Source organism: Pan troglodytes, chromosome 2, assembly GCF_028858775.2.
Source record: "Pan troglodytes isolate AG18354 chromosome 2, NHGRI_mPanTro3-v2.0_pri, whole genome shotgun sequence".
NCBI lineage: Eukaryota > Metazoa > Chordata > Mammalia > Primates > Hominidae > Pan > Pan troglodytes.
The window spans coordinates 157,485,116-157,499,514 of NC_086015.1; the positions used below are offsets into that span (position 1 = coordinate 157,485,116).

At 35.0% G+C, this 14,399-nt stretch overlaps 1 protein-coding gene across 3 annotated transcripts in view; it reads right to left on the reverse strand.

Moving 5' to 3' along the window:
* Positions 1–7,961: 7,961 nt before the first annotated feature.
* DHX36 (DEAH-box helicase 36) overlaps positions 7,962–14,399 on the reverse strand; it is a 50,930-nt gene continuing 44,492 nt past the window's right edge. For all 3 annotated transcript variants that reach the window (XM_016942201.4, XM_001147527.7, XM_001147599.7), the window contains 5 exons: positions 13,056–13,155; positions 12,872–12,962; positions 9,887–10,007; positions 9,035–9,187; positions 7,962–8,644 (listed from right to left, as the gene is read on the reverse strand). In XM_016942201.4, coding sequence (XP_016797690.1) covers positions 8,459–8,644; positions 9,035–9,187; positions 9,887–10,007; positions 12,872–12,962; positions 13,056–13,155 — 651 coding nt within the window. In that variant the 3' untranslated portion in view covers positions 7,962–8,458. The remainder of the gene's footprint in view (positions 8,645–9,034; positions 9,188–9,886; positions 10,008–12,871; positions 12,963–13,055; positions 13,156–14,399) is intronic.

Below are 14,399 nucleotides of genomic sequence, written 5' to 3' on the forward strand. Positions count from 1 at the left end.
GGCAACAAAAGCCAAAATTGACAAATGGGATCTAATTAAACTAAAGAGCTTCTGCACAGCAAAAGAAACTACCATCAGAGTGAACAGACAACCTAAAGAATGGGAGAAAATTCTTGCAATCTACCCATGTGACAAAGGGCTAATATCCAGAATGTACAAAGAACTTAAAGAAATTTACAAGAAAAAATCAAACAACCCCATCAAAAAGTGGGCGAAGGATATGAACAAACACTTCTCAAAAGAAGACATTTATGTAACCAACAGACACATGAAAAAAAGGCTCATCATCACTGGCCATCTGAGAAATGCAAATCAAAACCACAATGAGATACCATCTCACACCAGTTAGAATGGTGATCATTAAAAAGTCAGGAAACAACAGGTGCTGGAGAGGATGTAGACAAATAGGAACACTTTTACACTGTTGGTGGGACTGTAAACTAGTTCAACCATTGTGGAAGACAGTGTGGCGATTCCTCAAGGATCTAGAACTAGAAATACCATTTGACCCAGCCATCCCATTACTGGGTATATACCCAAAGGATTATAAATCATGTTGCTATAAAGACACATGCACATGTATGTTTATTGTGGCACTATTCACAATACCAAAGACTTGGAACCAAGCCAAATGTCCATCAATGATAGACTGGATTAAGACAATGTAGCACATATACACCATGGAATACTATGCAGCCATAAAAAAGGATGAGTTCCTGTCCTTTGTAGGGACATGGATGAAGCCAGAAAGCATCATTCTGAGCAAACTATCTCAAGGACAGAAAACCAAACACCGCATGTTCTCACTCATAAGTGGGAATTGAACAATAAGAACACCTGGACACAGGGTGGGGAACATCACACACAGTGGCCTGTCGCAGGGTGGGGGAAGCGAGGAGGGATAGCATTAGAAGAAATACCTAATGTAAATGATGAGTTAATGGATGCAGCACACCAACATGGCACATGTATACATACGAAACAAACCTGTACCTTGTGCACATGTATCCTAGAACTTAAAAAAAAAAAGAAAAAAAAGAGTATAGAACAGAACACCAACACATGGGATATAATTGACATTTACAGTGTACTATCCAATAACATAAGATTATCCATTTTTTAAATATAGCTAAGGGATATTCACCAAGATAACCATATTCTGAGTCATACAACAAACTGACCAATTTACAAGGACTGAAATCATACAGAGTATTTTCTCTGACCATAATGGACTCAAGCTAAAAATAATGGACAAGAAAATCTCCAAACACTAGGAACTTAAAACAGCACACTCACAACTAATCTATTTATTAAAGAGAAAAATATATAAAGAGGGAAATAAAAAATACATTGGCTAAATGACATGAAAATACAAAATATCAACATACATAGGATGCAGCTAAAGCACTGCTTAGAGAATTTATAGCACAAAAAACTTGTATTACAAAAGAAATCTAATCTTTCACCTCAAGAAATGAGACAAAATAAACTCAAAAGAGCAATAAGAACTAAATAAGGTTAAGTGTAGAAATCAATAAAATTGAAAACAGAATACGTGAGAAAAATCAATGAAAAATGAATATATCATTAAAGATCCCACATTACAGACATTAAAAAAATAATAAAGGGGCATTACAAAAAACTCAAAAATTTTTTACTGCTTCCCAGGCTTCTGATCAATACAAAAAATCTTTACATACATAAATTCAACAACTTAGAGAAAATGAACCAATAAAAACCACAAACTACCAAGACATTGAGTAATCTCATAATTACTAAATAAACTCACAATTTAAAATAATTTCTGAAAAAAAAATCTCCAAGTGCAAATGGTTTCGTTGGAAAATTCTACAACCATTTAAAGAATTAATGGCAATTATGCATAATGTCTTCCAGAAAACGTAAGAGGAAGACAACAGCTTCCAACATATTTTATGAGGCCAGCATTACATTATTAAAACAAAAGCTACTATAGATTTGTATCTTTCCTGAATAGAGAGACAAAAATCTTCAGCAAGACACTGCCGAATCCTATCCAGCAATATATTTAAAAAATTACACACTGAGACCAAGCAGGGTTTATTACAGAAATGCAAGGATTGCTCAATATTTAAAAATCAATTGATGTGATTGCTATGGTTTGAATGTGTCCCATAAATTTCATGCATTGGAAAGTTAATCCCCAAATTCATATGTTGATTGGAGGTGGGCCCTCTGTGAGGTAATTTTAAGCTTAGCTAAGTTAATCAGGGTGAAGCCTCCATGATGGGACTGGTGGCTTTATAACAGACTTGAGATGACACACACTCTTGCCCTCTAGCCATGTGATGTCCCCATTTGTGACACAGCAAGAAGGCCTTCACCAGATGCTGATACCTTGGTCTTGGACTTAAGAACTGTAAGAAAAAAATGTGTTTTCTTTATAAATTACCCAGTCTTTGATATTCTGTTACAGCAACAGAAAATGACTAAGACAGCAATCTACAATATTAACAAGCTAAAGAAAAAAACATATGGTTACTGTGCCAATTGATGCAAAAAAGAATATTTCGAAAAAATAAGAAACTATGGCTAAAAGTCATCTTCAATATTGTTTTATGCCATTTTTTATTTTGTCATTATTAATGTGTATCTGTCAAAAGGAGTTTTTTGAGACAGGGTCTTGCTCTGCTGCCCAGACTGGAGTGCAGTGGCTCACTGCAGCCCTGACCTCCCAGGCTCAAGCAATCCTTCCATCTCAGCCTCCTGAGTAGCTGAGACTACAGGCACATGCCACCATGCCTGGCTCATTTTTGTAATTTTTGTAAAGACAGGGTTTCACCATGTTGCCCAGGCTGGTCTTGAATTCACAGGCTCAAATGATCCACCCACCTTGGCCTTCCAAACGGCTGGGATTACAGGAATGAGCCACCACACCTGGCTAAAAGGACGTTTTATTTAAGTTTGTTAAACTAATTTAAAATTTTAAAATATTTAGAGATCTAGTATGTTGGCTTCCATTTATATTCTTACTTCAGACACCACAAAAACGTTAGAGATAGGTCTGTTTTGCCTTTGCTTGAATAAACAAGAAAAAAATTGGCTTCCAGAACAAGTAAAAATAATCAAACTCTCTCATTTAACAGGAGAAACAGCCATTAAGAGAAAAGTGAGGTGAATGGAAGCTATGGGAAAGATTAAATATTGAAATATTTAAAAGGGCCTAAAAGATAAAAGTCACCAAGGAATCACTTTTTCATTAAATTAAAGCTTTGCTAAAGTTAATTTTATTCCCAACCATGATGTTCACTGTGTAAAGGTAACATAATATACTATATAAGGACTCAGAAATAGAAAAATACAACTCAAAAATTTATACCAGACCATTGAGATATGAATCAAATTTAAGAACCAGAAAAAAAAAGGTAGTCACAATTTAAAAGTTCTCTATCATCCACAGTAGATCGATCGCCTCTACAGTGCTTCCATATCAGCTGTTTTCCTTATCTCCAATGACTTTCCCAATACTAATAAATATTTTTTCTTATGTCCCATTCTTCACCTCATGATGAATATACCTCTTGCCTTCATAACTATATAAAACTGGTGCTAGTCTCTCCTGGCACTTAATAACACTGGCTTAACTCTTTACACTTTACCAACCAAGTCAAGAGTAACACATCTGGCCATTATAAATCTCAAGGAATGTAAATAACAACTTTTTGTATCTCTAAAATTAATTAGTAATCTTCCTTCTCCATAGTCAGATATATCCTTAAAACTCCAATCATTTGACATGAGATGAAAAATCAAAACCCAAACAGAAATACATAAGATAACTAAGGAAAAAGCAAACAACATGAAAAGATGCTCATCATTTATCATTTTAGAAACAAAAATTAAACCACAATGGGACAGGACTCCTCATCCACTAAAGGCTAAAATTAAAACGACAGCTAAAAATACCAAGTACTGGCAAGGATGTGGAATACTCTGATCCCCCAACACACATTGCTGTTGGGAATGTAAAATTTCAGCAAATTCTGAAAACACTTTAGCAGTTTCTTATACAAACACACTTACTATAATACAACAACCTTAATCTTAGGTATTTACCCAAGACAAATGAAAACATATAACCACACAAAGACTTACATACATATGTTCATAGCAGCTTTATTCATAACAGCAAAAAAACTGAAAATAACTCAAATGTCCATCAACTGGTAAATGAATTAACAAACTGTGGTATAACTATACAATGCAAATACTACTGAACAATAGAAGATAAAACAGGAACTAACTACTAATACATGTAACAATATCAGTATCTCAAAAGTATTACATTAAGTGAAAGAAGCTGGACACAAAAGACTGGTTATTTGAAATTCTAGAAAAGGCAAAACAAAAGTGACAAAACGCAGATCAATGGGTTTCCAGGGGGTAGAAGTGGGGGCAAGGGATTGACTACAAAGGGGTAAAAGGGAAATTTTTAGGTGATAGAAATGTTCTATATCAGCTGGGTGTGGTGGTTCAAGCCTGTAATCCCAGCACTTTGGGAGGACGAGGCAGGTGGATCATGAGGTCAGGAGTTCGAGACCAGCCCGGCCAACATGGTGAAACCCCATCTCTACTAAAAATACAAAAGTTAGCCGGGCATGGCGGCGCGTGCCTGTAATCCCAGCTACTCAGGAGGCTGAGGCCAGAGAATTGCTTGAACCCGGGCAGACGAAGGTTGCAGTGAGCCGAGATCGCGCCATTGCATTCCAGCCTGGGTGACAGTGCGAAACTCTGTCTCGGGGGAAAAAAAAGTTCTGTATCAAGATTGTGGTGGTGGTAATTACACTACTATATGTTTGACAAAATTCACTGAATCATATACTTAAATTGGTTAATTTTATTGTATATAATATCTTAAAATTTATTATATATAAAATAATACCTAAAGTTTATATATATCAAAATGGAACAATGGTAACATGATTTACTTTGCTACATTTCCAAATATTGTCCAGGGAGGATGTATTATTTAAAATCAGAACAAAAATCCCATTTAAAAGCAATTAGCATATTAAAAATATATAAGTATACATGATCACAATGACTTATAAATAAATACAAACTCAGAGCTAAGAACAGAAGGAAATTTACCACTATTTATTTTGGGTAAAGGAGTACTAAAATTCCTCCTAAAGCTTTTGTATAATTCATAACTTTTAGGGGAGGACTTTGTTTTAAAAATGCAGTAATAGAGAATGCCTTGCAACAATTGGTGTAAGTTTATCTAGAGCTTTTGCCCAAATTAATTAATTGGGAAGGCATCACATGTGCTCACTGTTCAACGATGCTTTTGAAAGATTATTCAGTAGTTTAATTTCTTTTGTTTTTTTCCTGAAAGTTTCTGTTTCAGGTTTTTTAAGAGTTATTCTCTGCATTACTCAAAATGATGAATCAAACAGATTTTCCTTCTTAATTTAATGTCTTATTCTTTAAAATCCACTAAAGAACAAACAGTTCTTAGACCTGGAATGTATTTTCTACTCAGTAATGCCCTATTTTGTAAACAAAAGAAACAGAACGTAAGTAGCACCTTGGATTAAAATGTCCAACCTAATCAGCTGTGCAGAAGACATAAATTGGAGGTAACAATAACTGCTTTAATCTCTGTGAATGCCTCATCAATTAAATAATTCCTCAGGAACATTTTCCCCATTCATATGGGAATTACATACTGGTTTGCAAACACAGAACCAACTAATAATCTTTTTTACAGAATCTCTAAATCCTTTCTTCCAAGACCATTTTGGCCAACTGACTGGATTTAAACTGGATAATAAAAGTAAGGAAAAAAAAAGCACAAACATAAACTCTTACAGAGCAAGAAAGACCAGATGGTCACCTCGACGTTAGAGGCAAAACCAGTATGCTCTAATATTGTGACATGACTCTAATGCCAGCATTCAATGACTTTTAGAAGAACAGCCAAGATAAAGGATTTGAGACATAACAGGTAACACACATTCCCAGGATTGGGAGCAGTACCTGAACAAGTGCTGTTAATGGATCACTGTAGCATTATCAATACATCCCAGTCATTGTATGATACTCTTAACTCTTTCAGTTTCCTTGCATTTATTGGAAGGCACATTAAAATTTGCATTCTTTGGAGTGCAGCAAGATGCTTTTCCTGTTTCTTTCTGCAGCATGTCCAGCACTTTTACACCTTCTGTCAGACAAATAGGTTAAAACTCTTACATTGCAAAATCAAGAGTATAATACTCAGTGATGGATAGTGTATGTTTCTGATTAATACCCTTTTTGCCAAGTTAAAAATACCCTACTAGGGACCCGGTGCAGTGGCTCATACCTGTAATGTCAGCACTTTGGGAAGCCAAGGCGGGCAGACCGCTTGAGCACAGGCGTTTGAGACCAGCCTGGGCAACATGGTGAAACGGTGTCTCTACAAAAAATACAGAAATTAGCTGGGTGTGGTGGTGCATGCCTGTAGTCCCAGCTATTTGGGAGGCTGAGGCAGAAGGATCACTTGAACCCAGGAAGTCGAGGCTGCAGTGAACCAAGATCACACCACTGCACTCCAGCCTGGGTGACAGGGCAAGACACTGTCTCCAAAAAACAAAAAACAAAACAAAACAAAAAACCAACAAAAAACTAACAATATCCTATTAAAAGTGGCTTAAACAATTGAAGGGTTTTTATTATATCAACATAAGTCCACATGTAAAGCAGCTCTAGAATGGGTTAATTCTGAAGCTTACCGGCATTATCAAAGGCTCTGGTGAGTTCTATCTTTCCACTGAGCTAACCTCAGTCTGAGTCCGTGTCTCCTTGTGATCATTAGTTGGCTGCAGCAGTTCCAACTATCAGAGTCAGAAAAGACAATGTCCAGAGAGAGCAGGATTTCCTCCTCTAAGTCTATTAGTGAGTAAAACATTTTTCAGACACCCCCTTGAAGATCACTTCTCAGTTGCCATTCACTAGGACATGTTTATGTACTCATGCCTTATCAATTACTTATAAGGGGGATAAGACCACATGTGATTCATTTAGAACAGCAAGATTCACCCTTAGGGAAAGGGTCCAACATACCTGGGCACAGAGCTGCACAGAAAGGAACACCAGAATAAGCAAGCAAGAAGGGAGGGACAAAATAGTTGCTGGCCGGCAACCAACAGTATTTATCACAATCTGATAGGGCTGAAAATGTACAGCATGTGTTGTTACACTATTCCTTGGCTAAGAAGATAAGTAGCAATAAAATAAAAAGTGTAATATAATAGATTGTTAGACATTTACGAAAATATTTCAGGGACAAATAACAACTAAGATTCAGAGAGTACAGGCACTAGCCTATGTGCTTTACATGTATTAATGTACTTCATCCTCACAACTGTTACGTGTACAGTTGTCCCTCAGTATCTGTGGGGGACTGGTTTCCAACCCCAACCCCTCAAATACCAAAATCCATGGATGCTCAAGTCTTTTATATAAAATGGCATAGTATTTGCATGTTACCTAGGCACAACCTCCCATATTCTTTAAGTCATCTCTAGATTATTTATAATACCTAATACAATGTAAATACTATATAAATAGCTGTTAAACTGTATTGTTTAGGGAATGACAAGGAAAAAAGTCTGCACATGTTCAGTATAGACACAACCATCCTTTTTTTCCCCAAATATCTTCTATCCACAGTTGTTTGAATCCACAGATGTGGAATGCATGGATATGAAGGGCCAACTGTATCTTACAAGATAAGGAAAAAGAGAGAGAAGCCAAGACACTGACTAACTGACAGAGCTGAGACTGGAACTGAGGTAATCAGGCTCCAGACCGTGCTCTCAATTGCTGTATTATGAGGCACAGGGTGATATAAAAAGGGCACGTGTTTTAAAAATAGTAAAAATATCAAATGAACCAAGCCATAGGTGAAAATGTAGAAACCAATCCAAGAGGTTGGCTGAGATTTAACATTGTACATTTTATTAAATACTGGACTTTATTACAACAAATTAATTTACTTCCGATAGAAGTTTCATTTTAAAAAATGTGGTTGTGTTCAAATTCTTAATTGACACTTGTTTTGGGGTAAACATCCTATTTTTACTGGTGGTATCATCAATCATTATGAGCAGAAAGATTAATTTTGTATAACAGAACAAAGGAATTTCTCAAGTGGTACAATACTCAATATATATAAAGGGAATATACTCCCAAAGAGTGGGCATGACCACAGCAGAGTATATGATCAGAGAACATATTGCTTTTATGGTATATATATATATATATATCTACATATAACATCAAGTCATGCACATTAAGTCTTTACTACCTACTGAAGGTTTCTACCTTACACATGAAAATTGTTCATGTCCCAGGGTTTGGCATCCAGCCAAAATTTAAACAATGATGAAGAATGGCTGTCAAACTGGCTTTTCAGACCACCCCTGAAAAGCTGTCAGCTGTAATATCCATCCTGGAATCGTGGCAGAAAGTTCCTGGGAGTTGCCTTTTCCTGTGTTTTGATCAAGTCTATAATAGCTGACAGTACTGCACAGTCTCTGGATTTAGTGTCATTCCAGTCTACAGGATGAGGACTTTCAATCTTCTCTTGCAGAAGAATATCTAGTTCCTTTCTTAATTCCTAAGGTTGGAAAAATTATACATGTTCAACAAAGGCAGATATATTACCAAATAACATAATAAATGAAACTAATTTACCTGATACAAGGAGTTTCACAAGCGATGGCTCAAAAGCTAAAACATTTAGTGAGCAAGCAACTAAAGTGTGGTTATGAGTGAATAACTAAAGTGCAGTTAAAATTCACACTGCAATCACACTGAGCCATTTAGAATGGCTGGTCTGTTACCACCTCAAAACACAATTCAGAAAAACCAGGAATCATTTTTTCAAAATTATTTGCTCTGCTGAAATAGAGCAAGAAATGTTAATCTATTTAACAGTTAGAACAAAACCACATGACCACATGCTGACTTACATGTAGATTTAAGATAATCACATAAAGTCAGTCACCTTAACAAGATGGGCAATTCTTGCTGGAGACTGAAATACAATCCACTCATCTACAGCAATAGTTTCCTGATCGTTATCCTTCTGGATGGAAATGTCACCTCCAAAAAACAAGAGACAGTATGGGGAAACCTCTGTGCAGTCATACAAGTATATCTGTAATGAAAATTAAAGTGAATTAATACATTCAGGAGTCTGAAAAGATTACTATATAAATTCAACAATATTACCAGTATTAATTAATGAATATCTTCCTTCTAAAATATTAACCTTCTATTGTAATTACAGAGATTAATTTGTAAGAAATACCATTTTAAATGAGCCATCTTCATTATTCAGAGAACATAGGTATTTTAATATTTTTTAGTTTAAACTAAGCACTACTCTGAAGAAAATATTTTCTGAGTGACAAAAGCAAAACACTAATGTTGCCAAAGTTATTTTTATCCAGTTTTTTATAAATCATCTCAAATTACTGTTCTAAAGAGAAAAATATAAATAAACAGAATCTCAACATGCTGAACAATACTTATAAGGTATACTGACACGCTAACAAAACTTTCTATACAATGTAAACTCCTGTACACCATAAAATATGTCAATATTTCTTGAAAGCAAGTTCTGAAAGAAAATTATGCAATCAAATAACTGTCCTAATTAAAATACAAAGATCCATCATTACAGACCTGAAAATTAAAAGAATAGGTTATTTGTTAGAGGGAAAAAGTTACTCATGTCACAGGAATAAGACACAACAAAAAAAAAAATTTTGTATATAATTGTTAAAACTACACAATCATAAAAATACAATGAGACTGATAATCAGATCCTTAATTATTTTAAATGTTCACTTACACTGCTTGTTCTCATCTTTAGGTGATAGATAAGCCAGTTGTAGTGAAAGTCTGTTTGCTCCACATTAACAGATTTAGGATGAACAGCAACCAGGCCATCGGTTTTTGTGTAAACTTTTACCCTTTAAAAAAAGTTAAAATGCAGTTTGTTAAAAAGAAGTCTTCTAGAGGATTTTCTTTTTTTACACTACTTGAAAAACTGATAGAAGAGCTTGGTAAAAACCAAACAAATCCCGGAATCTAAAAAAACTCCAGAGAATAATTCAGTTTATTTTTGCAAAAAAATATATTTATATTTGAGGACAGAGCATAATTTCCTTAAAAATATATGAAAAAATGCTATCAGTATGAATAATTTAAATCATGTAACTAATCTTCTTCTTGCAGGTATAATTACTCAACATTTTAGAAAAATGGCAGAATATTCTTTTCCTTAATGTTAATGCACACTATACCACTGAAGAATAAAGAACAAAAAAGTACCTAAAATAATTAAGTGATTCATACCAAGAGAAGAGTTTATACATTTTACTATGACAATCATAATACTGATAAACGGCCCTTGATTTACAAAATAACTGTAAAATTATCAACTTAAAAATTTTACAGAGTATGACCCAGATGAATAAAAAATGAAAAGTGAAGAATTCTGTTTAAATTCATGTTGACGGTTCTAATTCAATCTCTCAATTCCTAGGTCATTTTTTTTTTGATAGTCATACACATTTTATCTCAATTTGTAAAAGTCTTTAGTATTATTCAACAGGGAGATGTTTAATAATTTATTTTTAAATAGTTAATGTTAATTACCTGTATTAACTAACAGCATAAAAGCTAATAATCCACTAATCTTTCCTATTTGTTTTTACGAGTGTCTCTTTCGAAGTTTATTTTTTTTTTTTGAGACGGAGTCTTGCTCTGTCACCCAGACTGGAGTGCAGTGGCCCAATCTCAGCTCACTGCAGCCTCCGCCTCCCGGGTTCTGGCGATTCTCCTGCCTCAGCCTCCTGGGTAGCTGGGATTACAGGCATATGCCACCACCATGCCCAGTTAGTTTTTGTATTCTTAGTAGAGATGGGGTTTCACCATGTTGGCCAGGCTGGTCTCAAACTTCTGACCTCAGGTGGTCCGCCTACCTTGGCCTCCCAAAGTGCCAGGATTACAGGTGTGAGCCACCGCACCCGGCCACTTCTGAAGTTCTAAGAATTCATAAGACTTGTAATCAAAATCATGAATCATGGTTATGAATTTACAGTTTTAAATACTTAGAATAAAACCAGAAATTATTTTTTCTCACTTCAAGTCAATTTACCAATGCCATCCTGCCACCTTGCATAACTAGAGCAGTAGAACTTCACAAATTTCTTTTTTCTTTTTTTTGAGACAGGGTCTCGTTCTGTCACCCAGGCTGGACTGCAGTAGCATGATCTCTCAACGTGCAGTGGTGTGATCTTGACTCATTGCAACCTCCACCTCCTGGGCTCAAGTAATCTAACAGCCTCAGCCAACCAAAGTGCTAGGATTACAGGTGTGAGCCACTGTGCCTGGCCCAGCAAATTTCTATATAGGACCAGAGAGTAAATATTTTAGGGTCTATATTTGGGGCTCTATAATTTCTGTCCAACTCTGCTAGTGTAGAAGGAAAGCAGAATAGACAACATGAAAACAACATGTTTGTGTTCCAACAAAAAAAGGACAAAAACAAGTTTTTGGCCTATAGGTCAAAATTTGCTGACCCCTAGTCTGGACCAAAACAATGCACCAGTCCAAAGAAAACTACATTTTTTCAGAAAGCCCTCCCAGGATGGCAGAGAGGAAAATAAAATGAATTTCAAAGTGACTCACTGTTAAGCTACCTGTAAAGTTAGGTACACACATACAAAAAAATTTCTGGCCAAGTATTATTTTGAAAAAGTACTTAGGTCACTTAAAATGTGAATAATCCAACCACAATGATTAAAATTCATCAGCTACCCATTACTTTATACCTTGGAATAGGGTTTCTTGACTTTAGTACTACTGACACACTGTTATGACAACCACAAGTATCTCCAGACACTTTCCAATGTCCCCTTTGGGGGCAAAATCATGCCAGTTGAGAACCACTGCCCAAGAACAATGTCTGCACTTTGGCCTATCTTTAAAGTCTTTATTTTTTCATGTTTATAATTCTAGAATATCCAACTTTCATTTAACGTCAGTTTAAATACTTTACATGTTACTACACAATGACTGTTTTAATGCCCACCTATGGAGATGCATTACAGTATTATAAAACCACAATTTTCCCATGGCTACTAGAAATCTATATTATTTACAATGTAGCTGTTAGAAAACATTTGAAATTACTTCCTTAAGACACATCTATCAAATTAAAAACTCATGCACTGGGTCAGTGACTATTTTAATGATTCAATCATAATTCTAATACAGAGTGTCTTCCAAAATAGTAGCAACCACACTACTGGCCATTTGTGACTCTTAGTTTCTCTGTATCCTTTAGCTAGAATGAGCTCATTCTAGCTCATGCTTCACTGTTGTCTCCAATTACTACTGAGGCTACCTGTACATATATTATTACACTTTATTTCTCAAAATAGTGAAATCACAATTTTATTCAAAGAGCTAAGTTATCCATTTATAAGGCAAGAGGAAAAAAGTTTCTGAAATAAAATCTACTCTAAGCAATTTTTATCCAGCCACTGGTATTTACTAGCAGGCTGGCTCTTCTAATATTTACACTGGTATCATGTGGTAGCATTCTTTGTGAATAATGGGTTATCAGAGAGGTGATTCCAGGATGTGTTGTGAGGGAAAGTGATACCAATGGCTAAACAGTTCACCTTCTCTGAAATGATTAAAAGAACAAGAATATAACCCACATATGAATAAGAACAAATTTATAATATAAGCCTTGTTACATGAGCAGATTTCAAAAGTTTAAGAAGAGAATTACGAGTAATTAATAATAATCTTCAATGCTTACATTTTTCTTTTTTTACCCAAATTTAGTCGAATTTTAGCAACTTTGGGATATAAACCAGCACAGATGACAGCTTTAATTATCTTCTCATTATCTATGGGGGGTGAGAAGGTAGAGGGGAAAAGAAAAGTAAAATACTGATACAATAGACAAAAGATACTTATTTACACTGTGTTTCCTGCTGTACCTGAATTTATATTAGATTCTGGATCTTTAGGATTTCTACTGCTTACAAATCCAGCTCCAAGAAGATGCTCAGCAAACTGTCCTTTCATGTTATGCAGCATCTAGGGAGCAATGGTAACAAATAGAACTAGAATACCTTTCACACATTGAGGCTATAAAACATACACTAATAGATAAATTGAGTTGTAAGCTATCCCTGCTTTATGAAAACACTTTAGCAAACATGTTTTAAAGCAAGGGTTGGCAAACTACAAAAGCTGTTTTTGTCAATAACATTTTATTGGAACACAGCCACACCCATTCATCTACATTTGGTTGCTTTTGCACTACAATGGCAGAGGTCAATGCTTGTAACTGAGATCTTATGGCCTGTAAGCCTAAAATATTACCCGACTTTTCACAGAAAAAGTTTGCATGTTGTAAGGAATAGCCACTGATGTTTAAGGATTACTCTATTTTGTGAAAGACTAATAGAGTTTTTAAAATTACTTTCCACCCCCATTTTTTAAAAAATATAGAAAAGCATAAAGAAAATAATCCACATCCATATTTCTATTACTGAGAATTAAATACGGTTAACAATGGCAGGTAAGCTTAAGGTTTTGTTTTTTTTAAAAATAATGATACATGGCTTATTACAAAGCATTCAAGTAACATAGAAAAGTACTTCCCTTGCCTCAATACTCAGTCTTCTAAATAAATAAGATTGCAGACACCCATTAAGTATATATACTGATAGAAGAAATGCATCCTAATAACAGAATCATAGTATAGAAATTCTTTATAAAACAATTAACTTTAGTACAATTTAAAGAAAAGTTAAATAGAAATGAAAGTGAATGACCAGATGAATCTTGTATTTTCATAACAGAAATATTTCCTAAGGAATTCCTTTTAGAGATTATGAAACATAAAGCTGGTTATATTTAAGTATATATCCCTTAAGGTGTGACTTTCCCCACCTAATTTTTCTGACACCTGACTTTCTTAGACACCTCCTGGTTTTTACTGCCATTATTTTATACTGTTCAGGATAATAATCTTTACATTCTATTTTGCATGTGTAATTCCTAACACCATTTTGTTATTAGCTCTATATTTAAATACTTCTAATGTATACTACACCAGCTGATTAAGCATGCACTCTCCATTCCTGAAATCTCCACTGTGATTCCCCTTTTAACTAACAGCATTTCACCGTCAATGGGCTTTTCAAGAAGAGCTCAGGGGTACAGTATTTCTTGAATGCCTGTTGTTTTTCTTTACACCTGAATTCATATCCTGACTGGACATGACATTCTCAAACACTTGGATTCAGTTATGTTTTCATGCTTCTGTTCATTTC